The 14,740-nt window shown below is 42.0% G+C and overlaps 1 protein-coding gene across 2 annotated transcripts in view; it reads left to right on the forward strand.

Annotated features, from left to right (window-relative positions):
- The window catches only part of INO80 (INO80 complex ATPase subunit), a 545,189-nt gene that overhangs the window by 332,240 nt on the left and 198,209 nt on the right, over positions 1-14,740 (forward strand). For both annotated transcript variants that reach the window (XM_086937360.1, XM_086937361.1), the window contains one exon: positions 14,362-14,502. In XM_086937360.1, the coding sequence (XP_086793486.1) occupies positions 14,362-14,502 (141 nt within the window). The remainder of the gene's footprint in view (positions 1-14,361; positions 14,503-14,740) is intronic.

Genomic DNA, 14,740 nt, shown 5'->3' on the forward strand with positions numbered 1-14,740 from the left:
TATTGAGACACCAATGCCAGTTTCAACAATTATTCGATCTTTTCCTGGGAAGTGTACATCATTTAAAGCATGCAGGTCGAGGCCTGCGGAACCTGGGGTTGCTCTACATGGAGCCAAAGCACCGGGGGTAATTTCCCAATAAGTGACAGGAATTTCAACAGAATTAGGTTTCGCATCAACACGTGGAGGAAACAAACGCATCAAAGGAGATTCAGCATGCAACAAAGGACGATTATTTAAAATTAACAAAGCTTGAAGTAGGACATCTCTCCACTGGCTGTAACGGTCATCAGTCAACTTGCGCAACTGTTCTTTCAACAAGCCATTCATTCTCTCAATCAGTCCTGAAGCTTGTGGGTAGTATGGAATGTGAAACACCCAGTCGATATTGTTTTCCATACAGAATTCCTGCACCAATCTTCCACGAAAGTGGGATGCATTGTCTGATTGAATTTGGAATGGGACACCATAATATAGGATAATCAGCTCCAGGGTTTTAATCGTATTCACTTGGGTAGCATTCTTGCAAGGGAAAGCGACCAAAAGGCCACTATAAGTATCAACAACTGTACAAATGTATTGACAGTTTCTGCTCATAGGGAGCGGACCAATATAATCAATCTGCCAAATTTGGGCGGGCAATTTACCTCGATGTAAGTGGCCCCGAACAATTTGAGGCACCTCTTTCTTTCTAGAATGCTGGCAAATGGGACAATGTAGAATGGCATCTTTAATTAAAGAAAAGGGAATATAAATTCCTCTATCAGCAGCCCACCTGTTAGTGGCTTTCTCTCCAAAATGTCCTGCTTTCTGATGGGCCCATTTCGCCAATCCCGCCAAATTAGAATCTTGCATGTCAACCACTGCCTCAGAAATTTTAGACTGTTCATCTGCAATGTTATGGAAAAATTTGTCAAGGGAATCGATTGGAGTATGAGCATCCACGTGAAAGATTGTTACAGTACTGTGCGGAAGCAGTTCCCAAATTTCTTGCCACAAGTCTTTACCCCATAATTCCTTGGAGTGTATTTCCCAATTGTGCGAGTGCCATGTAGGCAACCACACCGCTAGTCCATTTGCAGTGGACCAAGAATCAGTAAAAATATGACATGTGCCTGGTAACTCCTGTTTCAAAACTTGGTAAACTGCATAGAGTTCAGCATACTGACTACTCTTACCATCTCCAGTAGTGCTCAATAATTTCTGTGTAATCGGATTATAGGAGACAGCTTTCCAATGTCTTTTGTCACCAATGAACTTCGCAGAACCATCCGTAAACCACACATGTTTTCTATCCTCCGCGGACAGATCATTAAATGATTTACCCCACTTCACGGGAGACTCCTGCACTATGGGAACCGAACACTCACTTTCAGCCTCATTGGAGGGCGCCTGCGCCACTCGCTCATGTAAAACCGCCACACCTTTCGGACCCACACGTGCCCTGTCCTGAATGTACCATTTCCATTTAATCACACTAGCCTCCTGAGCATGTCCAATTCGATGGGACTTCGGTGAACTCAAAACCCACTGCATGATGGGAATTTCAGGCCTCAAAATCACAGCATGGCCTAAAGTCAATTGCTCGGTATCCACCAGAGCCCAATAACAAGCAAGCAACTGTTTTTCAAAAGGTGAGTAACGCTCACCAGCCTCTGGCAACTTTTTGGTCCAAAAACCTAATGGCACTTTTTGTTTGCCCTGCTTTTGCCACAAACTCCAATTGGCATACAGACCTTCCACGGACACATTCAAATCCACATCACCATCACTCACGGGCCACAAATCCAAAGCATACTGAATAGCTTCTTTAGCCAAATTAAAAGCAGTCTGTTGAGATTCGCCCCATTCAAACGCATTCTTTTTACGAGTGACTCGATACAAAGGGGCCAAAATCTGACTCAAATGGGGAATATGCTGACGCCAAAATCCAAACAATCCAATAAAGCATTGAGCTTCTTTCCTGTTTCTGGGAACAGCAAAATCAAGTATTTTTCGTTTAACCTGTGGAATCACCTCTCTGTGACCCTCATGCCAATTAATTCCTAAAAATCTTACAGCTTGGGAAGGAGTTTGTAATTTGTCAGGATTAATTTCCCAACCTTTCGCTCGCAGACAATCAATAATTTGATCTAAATGGGACTGTACCTGGTCTTGTGTTTCACCTTGAATCAAGATGTCATCAATATAATGACAAATCTGAACTTGTGGAATCGTGGGCACCTCAGATAAATGTTCCGCCACCAGCCGGTGACAGATCGTAGGACTATGTACATAGCCTTGAGGAAGACTCCGGAACGTCATTTGACGTCCATTCCATGTAAAACTGAATTGCTCCTGGCATTCGGGGGCAATCGGAATTGAAAAGAATGCATTAGCAATATCAATCGAAGCATACCACGTACCTGGATGCTTTTGAATTCTCTCAATCAGTGTAACAATGTCAGGAACTGCAACAGTCAATTTAGGTGTATGTTTATTCAATTCTCGATAATCAACAGTCATGCGCCAAGAGTTGTCACTTTTGCGCACGGGCCAAACAGGATTATTCCAAGCAGATGTGACCGGAGTAATGACTCCCGCGTCAACCAAATCCTGAATCGTAGCTGTAATTTCTTCATGACCACCCGGGATACGATATTGTTTCTGAGAAATCACTCTTGTCGCTAAAGGGATCTTAATAGGTGGCATGCGTAAACGGCCAACCCGTATGGGTCTGGTCGAAATGTACTGTCTAGTACCAAATTGATAGTAACCATCATCCAAATGCAAAGCCATACCTTTCAAAATGTCAATTCCAATAATGTATTCCAAAAGTGGCACAACCAACACAGAGTATTCTCTACGAGGAATCCTACCAATTTTAATCTCAAGTGCAGTTTGAACTGCGGGTGTTTCTTTACCACCCAGACCGGTAATTGTGAAAGACTGTCCATGAAATTTTCTCGACTTACCATGAATTAAAGTGGCCTCCGCTCCAGTATCAACTAACGCTCGGGCCCTTTGGATATTACGATGTTTCCAAAAAATCTCAATATCTACATAGGGTCTGTAATCTCTGTGGGCCCACCTGCGTACCGGAGCTTGACCTATTTCCTAGTCAGTTTTCCTGCGTTCCGTCAACCAAGACAGATCAGGGTAAATGTTTTCAGCTTTCTTGGGTATCAGAATTTCTTGTTCATATCCGTCACCAGTACGAAACGGATTAGTATCGGGTTCAAAAAGTTGTGAATTACGGTCAGAGAATCTGTTACGATCCTCCCTCCTTCGTACGTCAGGGGAATAACTCCTTGCATCTCTACGTCCGCTAGGGCCACGATCATCTCCACCCTTCTCACGATCATCCTCTCTCCCCCTCCCCTCATAACGACGGGGGGAACCACCACGTTCATGGCGCCGATCATCACGGCGATCAGAATTCACACGTCGCCTCTCATCACCGCTGTCATCCGAACCACGATCATACTCATTCTTTCGCACACGACGGGCACCTTCCTTTCGATCCAAACCACGCTTACGAAACATATCCCATAGGACATTATTAGGTTCACCATCAATCTCTTCCCTTTTGACACCATCCGCAAGGAGAGCAAAAAACATGTCACGTCTAGAGAACTTATAGTCCCCAGCAGTACGACCCTCAGGTCGGGATTGTCTTTCAGGTTTAAACCATTCACCCAGCTCACCAAGCTGACGAACAGACTCAAGCACAGCAGACAAAGGATTGCCAGTTTGGTTAATCAATAAAGTCATCATGACCTGCTTGTAAGCAACAGGAGAAGAACGGATAATGCGATTACGCACGGAAGATGTTAAAAGACCATCCAATAATCTGTCAGCAGTACTAAGGAAGATACAAGTTTTCATGACTTCTTCCTTTAAACGTTGCGACGCATCGCGCAGAGTATACCACGGCTTTTCATCAGAGGGCCAATCAGACTCAGTTGGATATTTATGATTACAGCCATCAGACGCAAGCTGGAGCAAAGAAGTTTGAACATTACCATTAAAATTCCGAAAATGGTCCTGAATAGTGGAATCAGAACTCAAAGAGCAAAATCGTAAGCAATCAACGGCATCGAGCATAATACCGGAAGCGCCAAGCTCATAAAGGCGCACCATCCAGGTAAGCAAGGTCTCACCAGGTCGTTGTTTAAATCGTTGCAGGATGTCACTGATCTCCTGCTGAGTAAAATCTTCAATACAGTCAAGAGCGATACCACCCGGATTACCAGGGGCTTGTTGTAATTTCCGTCGAAAGATCGGGTGAGCAGAAACTGCGGGAAGAGCTTCCGAGGAAGCCCGCAACTTAGATTTAACATCACAATCAGGGCAAGCTACGTCGTCCGCACGGGAAGAACGAGCACGGTCACAATCGGGAGTTGAATCAATGCACGAAGCAGATTTACAATCACGTCCGGAGCGAGAAGACTCGCGCTTGTCACCCTCCTCTGCCGAGGAGTCAGAAGTATGAGAATCCCAGATATTACCGTCCCACTCATCGGGGTTCCAATCCATTCCAGCTTTTGCTACAACCATACGCACTTTGCGTGAAGACACACGTCCACGACGATGTTTATACTTATATCGTGCAATACGGACCGCAGCCCTTTCGGCAATGGTCTGATATGTTTCAAGTTTATCGGCAAGCAATTTATTTTGACAACGCAACAAAGTGTGCGCATTTTGCAACTCGACACACTGTCCTTCCGAATCTTTAAACTGTTTCTGTAGTTGCACAACCCTCTCATGCATTATTCTGTATGCATTAAGAATAATCCACCCTCTGCGTCCTAAAATAGGAAGCTCATCACCCTTCACTACTGGCGCTTTCTGTAGGCACGAAATCACATCAGCAGGCTCCGCCTGCTCCAAGAATGAAGACCAATTTTCGCTCAAACCAGTAGAATCAGCCCACTCACGGGCCAAAGCCTCGTAAGGCGTAGACTCCCAGCCGGGAATCTGAATCGGTAATTTGAAAACCGACGATGATTTTTTCACAAACATAATGATACACAAAAAATATATACACAATTATAAACAAAATTTTATACGTACAAGCCGAGCGCAAACCAACGAGATGAAAACAACACAATGCACACAGGCTTCGTAAACAGTTCGTGACGCCAGATGTAATGGCTGGATTTTCTGTTTAGATGGGATCAGCCCCCAGGGGCCCCTGTGACCCAGCCAAAACGTACTCAACCTCCCTTCTTAGATCGTATTCACAATAAGTAGATATACAGATAAATATACAAGTTGCACCTAAGAATGGGGAATAACTATATACATATACAGACTTTCTACAATATCTTATTCACCTCAGTTGGCCTCGCGGTCACCCCGACCCAGACCGTTCTACCCTAGGGCAGATCTGACACACAATCTGGTGCGTCTTCACACGGGCCTGCAGAACCCAATGCTCCCTTTTCCAAACCGTTCGCGATCCTGCGAAACATACACACTAGTTCAACCACCTAGTGTCCTCATTAGCGCAAGCCACAATCCTGTGGGTATAAACACTGGTTTGACCCCCCCAGTGCTCTCATTAACGCCGCGTGTCAAACGACGACCACATTCCTATGAACATCTATATATATATATATATATATTGGGATATTATCTCCGTGGTCTACTCGGAATGAAACTACAATAATAACTTTGGATATGGGTCCAGATTGTATAGTGTACTCGTTGCTTTTGACATCAGAGGTTCACTCACTCCCTATTTGTGTGATTACCACTTACCTGATTGGGATTACTCGTCCATTCATGCGCCTAGCTTTCACCTAGGAGTATCGTTTACCAAGATTGAACATAAGCACCAGGCACACGGTAATTCTATATGAATTAGGGCATTTATTAACCATAAACGTAAATCACATTACTATGCAGCATTACATTTACACAAGAAATAAAAGAGAAAGATTAGGGTGCACGCACTATAAGGATTGGTCGGACTTCACCTGGTTAACGGGAAATCGGGACTCGGCAGTCATCTAGGCTCCTGTCTCGTCTCTGGGTCCTGGCTCGCCTTGCAGTCACCCTCAGCCGTCCCAAGTGCACGTCTGCACCGATAGGCTCAACCTCGTCTGCTCTCCCTCAGGACCTTGGAACCTTGCTGTTTATTAACTACCGTCTCTCTCTCTCTGTATTTAGTGCGCTCCGCGCCACTTCTCGTTCAGTCTATCTCAGAGAGTTTCGGTCTTAAATCTTTCTCCGACTTCAAAGATGGCGGCTCGTCCACCTTGAAAGTGAATAATGGCAGAGATGCTAACGGCTAGATGCCGCCTACGGACTAACTCACTGAAAGACTAACACCTTCGCTAATATCAAAGCCCGTTCCTTCATGGAAATTCACGGCCAGTAACCTGCCGCCCACCAAATTCTTGTACCTCCCCGTACCAAGGACACTTTCCCAGCCGGCCGGCCTGAAGTTGTGTCTTCGGAGTGGAGAAAAATACATTCCTTCGATAAGGGCCAGCCTGAACCGGTTCTCTCCAAGCGAACAACAGCTTAAAACTAAAACATCACACTTGACCTAGAAAGCCTTCTCGAGCTACCAGGCAGAAAGCAAAATGGAGTCTGTCTCGCTTAAGGCCTACGGAGCCCATAATATGCATAGCTCCATGAGAAACAGATCGGCATGTTAGCAAATGAGTAAATCATGACTAATACTTATATATCTAACCCCTCACTTAAATTCATAAGCCTTACTCTAAGGGAAATGGCACGAAAATGCCTTTATATATGTATGACAGGATCCCTGTCTATCGGCCTAATCCCTATGCTATGGAGGTGATAGGCTGAAGTCACTCTCCATCATTCTCCTTCTCCAGAGAGCTAGCAAAAAGACAGCCATAACAGCAACCTACCTAGTCTCCCTGCTGTGGGCGACAAAACAAAGCCCAAGAGAAGTGGTCAAAGTGGACATGGAAGCTGGTTCATCCCAGTATCAATAGGCAGTGATTTGTTTATAGGGCTCTTGATATCAGAACCGAGGGCACTTATAACCACAGGCAAATTGGTATTGGATCCACTAATTTGAAAAGAGGTTAGCATATTTACTTCCCAAGAACAGAAAAATTATGCATGAACATATGCCACTAATTCAAGCAATAGAAGTGAAGGCACTCCAAGATAAGGGAGCTACCACATGCGGAAATGTCAACGGGTGTACTTTACATATTTTTTAATACCAAAGAATCACAGCACTGTCAGGGCTATACTGGACTGATGGTCACCGATAATAGGTTTTCCAGCCACTACCTTTTTTTGGATTCACATACTGGGCATTATTTCGCTATCTAGTTGGATAATATCTAAATACAGGGGCATTTTCTGAAGACATGTTATTTGAAAAGTAGAAAGACAATTTATTTGTGACAAGGCATTGGATTTACAGTTGGTTTGCAAAATATCTCATCTCAACCAAAGCAATGCTAAGGTCTGATTGCAATCCATAGATGTCTTTGCCTCAAGTCACAGTATATGTCTGTGAGAAAAGTAGTAACACTATTGGGAATGATGACTTTATGCTTTCAACTAATAATTAATGCTAGATTGTACATAGGACTGTTCCAGGAAAGGATCTATACACAGCTGTTATAATCAGTAGGGGAAAGGAGATCCACTTGTCTGGAATGAGAAAGTGGAGATGTCCTTTTGTGGGTGAAACCTGCACACTATCAGATTGAAGGATGATCACCAACCTAGATCCCCAGTGACCATAAAAACAGGCCCAACCCCAACAGCTGTGGGAACCCATCCACAGGAATGTAAAGCACAGGGCTGGCCTTCGGTCTTTCAAAGACCAGGACAGCACAACCATGTTTTATATTAAGAAATAGGAAAAAACACATCCTCCACAACTGTCAAAGGAAGCCCAAACAATATGACCATGAGCTGTAAATAGGTGCATTTCATTCACAGCGGAACATGTTTCAAGAGGAGAACATAACCAACTCAATAGACTCACTAAGTCATAACCTGGAACATTATTACAGATGGGACAATGAATGGAAACAAGTCAACTCTATTTTAGTAATGAGAACATTAAAACGTATAGTTATTTCCCATTTCCCACCAGGCAAAACAGAAAATGTCAGAACTTTACATCCTGATGCCCTCAGAAGGGTTCAATGGTATATGTAGGGTTCAATTTATATATATATATATATATATATATATATATATATATATATATATATATATATATATATATATATATATATATATATATATATATATATAGATATATAGATAATGGAAAAGAAGAAACTAAATATATAAATGTAAAAAAAAAAGATATATATATAAATATATATATATATATATATATATATATTTATATATATATCTTTTTTTTTTACATTTATATATTTAGTTTCTTCTTTTCCATTATCAATATGAACCCAATCCCCTCGACAGATAATAGGAGGATGACTGCAATGCAGAGCTAGTTGATCATGTGTGAACGATTTGTGTTTTCTTTTTTAATTGGAACACTGTCCCATTTTCAATTTGTCTAGCCCCACTGTCCTTTTTCCAGACTTTCAAGCAGGTATGTTTTTAGTGTTGCTTACCGTAGATGTAAAAACCAAGCCATATTTTCATTGATTCAGGCCATGGCGGTAAACTTGATACAGGTGCACGTGCCTCATTGATGTAATAGAGATACACTCTTTAATATCACTTTGCACCTGGCTACATAAGTAAACACTGCTATCAAGTTCCTGGCAAGAGGGAGCTTGGCTCATGAGCCGGCTGCCCGTGGCACCTGGTGGCGGTCGTGATCCCACTGTTAGTTCAGTAGACCGACTACACATGCCAATTTTATGAAACTGTAAACAATGTCTGGATAGATTGTCTCTCTTATCTGCGCAGGTTCTTGGATTCTGAAGATGCATGCATTTCTGATCTGACTTGGCCTGGCCAAATTTTGAGCAGTGGCAATAACCCTTTCTTTCCACTTCTTATAATTTACTGCACTCGTTTGTTATGATGCCTTGGTAATTATCACTTCTGCTCTTTACTACCTGGCTAGAAAGTTAATGGATGGTGTCTTCTAAAAGAACTCCTTTGACAGGTGGGAACTTATAATGTTGTGGCCCAGCTTTCCCTCAAGGAGCAGGTGTTATATCTTTTGCCCTTCTGAAAATGTGGACGAGATTGATAAATGAGATCCTAATTGAGCAGAACGACTTTGCTTTTGTGACTGTTAAATGGGAAGTTATCATTAAACCATTATTCCTGATTAATAATGAACACATTGATTAGTGTCAGATTTCAGAATAGTTCTCAGCAGTGACAGCACTGGAAGATGTGGACATGTTAAATCATTGAGAGCTCAGTGCTAGTGCAATGTTACACTTACCTCACTTTTGGCAATTCATTGCAGTTTGTTTATCCAAAGGGGCTACTTAGCGGTTATTATTTGTCTGATGTTCATTCACCCTGCATATACATACAGCTTTTATGTGTTTTTTCAACAATAGATATTTTTAGGTCGAGCCTGGGTAGCTCATGCGCTGCTCTGCGAAGCATGCTGTATTCAAGTTGAAGTTCTGCCCACTCTCTGCCCATATTATTCATTAGCTTGTGTCATTGTACTTTGTCAGTACTGGCTTCCTGTTCATTAATAGGCTTGTTAGTACCTCCTTAGTACCCGCATTGTCTTTATTTGTAACCTCCCATGAGGACGTGCCCTTAAACTTATGTTGTTCCACAGTATGACTTAGCCTGTAAGCACTATTTTTTTTATAGAGTTTCTCCTACTACAGGCACGACATGCTTGTCTTCATCTGTAACCTCCCTTGAGGACTGGCCCTTTTACTTTTGTTGTTACAAGGTATGTCTTATTTAGTGTATAACCGCTTAACCACCGTGGCAATTCTGCCGTGGTGCAGCAGTTTAGCGCAGTGGGCAGGGCCGCTACGGCCAACGGACGTGCTCAGCACTACCGAGGTAGTGCGCACGGCGGCCTCTGGCCGCCAGAAGAAGCGACGGGGATAAGCACTATTTTCTTTAATGAGTTTCTCCTACTGCAGGCACAACATGCTTTCCTGCAACATTCAGCGCACCATGCGCGCTTTCACTTTCCTAGCAGCCCGGGATAATGGCGGCCGCTTCTCTGAAATGAAATAGGTCTCACATTTACAAGAGTTTCAGCTATTGGCATTGTAAATGAAAATGCCTTTTATTTATGTGTTAATTATCAAAACAGATAAATAAAAGGCATTGTCATATACAATGCCAATAGCTTAAACTCTCGCAATTACGAGACCATTGCATTGCAAATGCTTGTTTTTTGTTGTTTTTTTGCAGAGGACACATAGTGAAAATTCTTTTTTACATTTGACAGCTTTAACTTTCCACTAAAAGCCAATATACTGTCTGCCACACGGAAGGAAACCATCGTAGCAGAACTGATCTGTGTAAGCAGCTTGAAAGCACGCTGTAATACAAGACGCTTTTGGTGGGTTCTGCTTCCCCCGACTCGCTCCATCTAGCCTGAAGTTAATGACTCTACCACGTTTCAATGACCCTAGCTGTTTGAGCCAGTTATTTAACTAAATGGTTCAGAACGCTAATTCAAAAAGTTTATTGTACTAAATATTACACAGAGTACAATGACTGCTGAATCCTTCAGGTCTCTGATTGTCTTCCACCCACAGAGAAATGCTTGACTGCCACGGTTCTGTTAAAGGAACATATGACTTGTGACTTGTCTGCGTCTTTTTCTTGGTTCAACTGCCTTTATTTAACTATCTTGATCGAAAACGACCAGCAAAGGTCAGTAAAATACCAGAATTGCTTTCTGCCGAGGGACTTTCTTTTTTTTTTCTGACAACTAGACTCTGTATAACTTTCGTGATAGAAAACAACAAGCAGAGGTCAGTAAAATACCAGAATCACTTTAGCATTCTCTAGATTACAGTCCATAGAAATTGTCTTCACCAAGCACCCGTAGATAATAAGAATTTGACCACCAAAGGCCCTGTTTTTTTCAATTAAAAACAGAGCTTTGGACTATACCATTTCCATCTGAAAGGCAATATTTCTCTCCATGTGTTCCCATACCTGGTGTGTCACACAGGTTGGTGCTTGCTTTCCCTCCATGTTGAAGAACAGTAGGTGTTTCAGCACCCCAGCTAATGTGCTGCATAGCTAAATACATACAAGATCCCAAAGGCGAGACCGATAGTATTGCAAATGCTTGTTTTATTTATTACGTTTTTCAAAGGCTGCTAGAAACATCAAAACGTTGAAGTGAATTCATTAAAGGTGCCCATCCCTGGAGAAGGACTGAATTAGTCCATATCACCTTGATTGATCTGCTTGTTTGAGGATAATTCATTATTGACCTCTTCTACTTTAACTTGGAAATAATTAGCAAGTGTATTGCAAAAGGATTGATTGCTCCCAAAGCTAATCTTGTTGTTAAGATTGGTAAATATATTAACTGTCTGAAAAAGATTTTTAGCAGAGTTTTTGGAAGATTCGATTTGTTTTTATAAAATACTTTGACTTTTCTGCCTGGATCATGGTTTTGGAATCACTGATACATTGTTTATATTCGTCTCTTTCACTGAGATCATAGTTTCCCCTCCATTTATGATCCTGTCTTCGACAGAGTTGTTATTGAATTCTTAATTTGTCCGTAAACCACGTGGCTTAAGATATGCTACTGTGATTAACGTGATTTTACAGGATCAAAGTGATCTACAGCGGAACCCAACCAATTGGAATCGTTTGATGTTGCTAGGTCTAGATCCTCCACTCCATCTGGCTAGGTGCTAGTTGAAATCTGGTTCAACTGACCTGCTTACATTTTATGCCAAGCAGGTATTTCTTTGGTTTGGTGTGAAGTGTTGGTAGGGGATGATTTGCTAGGTATCCTTAGCCAAAACATGACCACCTTATGATCAGACTAAGTTATAGGTAATCCACCAGTAACAGTAAGAAGTGAAAATACCATCTAAAGTATGGCCCGGCAGATGCGTAAGAGCACACATGACTTGGGACAGGCCCAAATTGGAAATTGTGTCCACTAAAAGTTATGTTAAAGCCTCGAGATGAAAATTAAAATCTCCGAGTAGGGTAAAATAAGGGAGTTGAAGGCAGAATTGTAAGAAAGACTTCGAGCTTATGCGAAGGTGACTCTTGGACCAGGGGAGCTGTAAATAACCATTCCAATAAAGGATCGATTCTTAGAACGCTCTATTTTGCAAGAAAATGCCTCGCAATCTGTGGAAGACACAGTTATAAAATATATGGGATTAGGTACTAAGGTATATGGGATAAAGCACCTGCGGTCATATGTAATGAAGATATTGTAAGTCATTGAAAGATTACATGCTGGGTGCCTTAAAGAGGTGATTTCTAATAATACTAGTTACGTTGAGCTGTGGGTACTTTACACCAGTGTTATGATACATCAGACAATACCTAGCCTCCTGTGCCATGTTTTAAGACAAAGGGCCTGATCTACAAAAATAAACTTAGACTTTCGTGTACGTTTATGATTGTTTGCTATTCACAAAGGGATTTACAATTAGTATTTTTACGTGTGCCGGAAGATTGGCCTTTTTATGTACGAAGGCTCCACACTCGTAAAGATACTACTCCTAAATCCATGAATATCAAGTAATAGTAAACTTACACACAAGTTTAAGTTTACCTTTGTGAATCAGGTCCTCAGATTGTAACGTTTTGCCATCACAACTGTTTAGGCCGGGTAATGCTGGTGTTTCTAGTTTGTGTAGAGTGAAGCAATCAACACATATTTATGGTTCATTACTATAAACTAATTGAAATCAAAGCTGTTTGGTATCAAAATGCCTGAACGTTTGATTCTAATACATTACACTGCACTAGACTTAACGGTCACAGTAGTTAACCTTTTCCAGCTTGGTTTTTAACCCCTTCACTGCGGCGGCTATTCCGCCGCAGTGCTAAGGGCGCGGGGCGGCTGCACGGCGGGCGCATGCTGGTGACGGAACCGCTCCGTCACCAGCCGTGGTTGAGCTGTGCTCATGACGGAGCGGTTCCGTCATGGCCCCGCCCGCTCAATAGAACGCGCCGTGCAGGCGCGGCGGCCGGGCCATGACGGAACCGCTCCGTCATCAGCACAGCGCCACCGCGGCTGATGACGAAGCGGTTCCGTCATCAGCATGGATAGGGTTAAAATGATAGCTCCCATGTAGATTTGTGCACTTTCTTCTAGCACCCTCTTTTGAACTTAGGATTTAAAGAAGCTCTTACATTTTTTCGTAGTACAATGTGTTGACAGCTGCATGAAATAAAGCAGCAGCATTTTCATCTCTGCAGTGCCTGTAACCACTTTGGCCCTGATACTGCACAGCCTTGCTGTGATGAAACCCTGATTACATTTCTCATAGTAAGGCTGTCCCCTACTCAGTTCTCAATGTTCAGCTACATTCTCCTGTTTGCACTTGAGGTGTTTAAGCGCTTATGTAGGACAGCATACTGTTAGGGAATTGGGGTTTCATGCAGCAGGATACAATTGATGTCTCTGTCCGCCTGTAATGAGTTATTACAGGTGACCACTGATTTTGTGTTCTTATTGCAAGTGATTTCGCATGTTAGTAACGAACAGTGAATATTGTGCTAGGTTACCTTTCAAATGAATATGTGGCTGGTTCACGAAAAGGAGAAGAGAAGATAAAACCAGGTTATAATTGCTGTCAAACAGCTGGTCAATAAACACATTACGTGTTCATTGGAGAGATATCATGAATACCAGACGGGACACTCTGGTATCAAGCAATATAAACATATCAAATTTTCTGTAAAAAGTAAAAAATGACTACGGATAATATTCAGACATGTAAAAAAGTCTGTCGCTTCTTTAATAACATCATTGCATTTTTCAACACTTTTGGAGTTTTGTAAAATCGTTAGCTGAATTAAGGATGAATACGCTTAGATTCATGCTAAATAATTCTAGAAAAGTTACATGTGATGAATTGATGTATATTTAGTAAAAGCAACTGACAGCTCTTGAATCTTTGATGGCTGTTATGCTGTTCGAGTTGGTGTTTTAGGATGTAAGATTTGTGTGTTTATTTATGGCGCTTATTAAAAAGAAACATGAATTTAAGTAGAATAAAAATATACTGTTCGTTCCTAGCATTGTGATGGGGAATGTTTGAATGTATGTGATTTTATAAAAGATCCCAATGCTGGTGGTGCTGAAGGCTTGTTGTACCTTTCCTAAAGGAAGTCTATGATAACAGGCTTTCCATCAATCACTGTCAGACAAGAGCCATCGTTATAGGATTTGTTTTAGAATGAAACTCCTTTTTAACGTTTTCTTATGTTTCATTTGCTCCAAAGGATCTGGTGTTTAGTAGCTTTTGTAAAGCAATTTCTGGCCGCCTGGACCATGCAATACATCGACGAAAGTCTGCCTACCCCAGAGTGCACTACTCCCAAGTCACTGAGCTGCCATCATTTGTGTGTCGTGGCACAACACTGGTAAGAGTTACAGGGAGAAAGTAGTTTGAATTACAAACAATAATTGTTGGCTTTGGAACAAATGGTACAAAAGTGTGCTTGTGTGTATTGTAAGCACTGAGAACTAACCAACCAAATAGGGTATGATTTTTTTCGCCATTCATAAACTGCATTTTTGTATAAAATGGGGCCAGATGTATGACGCGCAAAACAGCGCCTCGCAAATTGCAAGTCTTTTGCGACTCGCAATTTGCAAGGC

Source organism: Lissotriton vulgaris, chromosome 9, assembly GCF_964263255.1.
Source record: "Lissotriton vulgaris chromosome 9, aLisVul1.2, whole genome shotgun sequence".
Lineage (NCBI taxonomy): Eukaryota > Metazoa > Chordata > Amphibia > Caudata > Salamandridae > Lissotriton > Lissotriton vulgaris.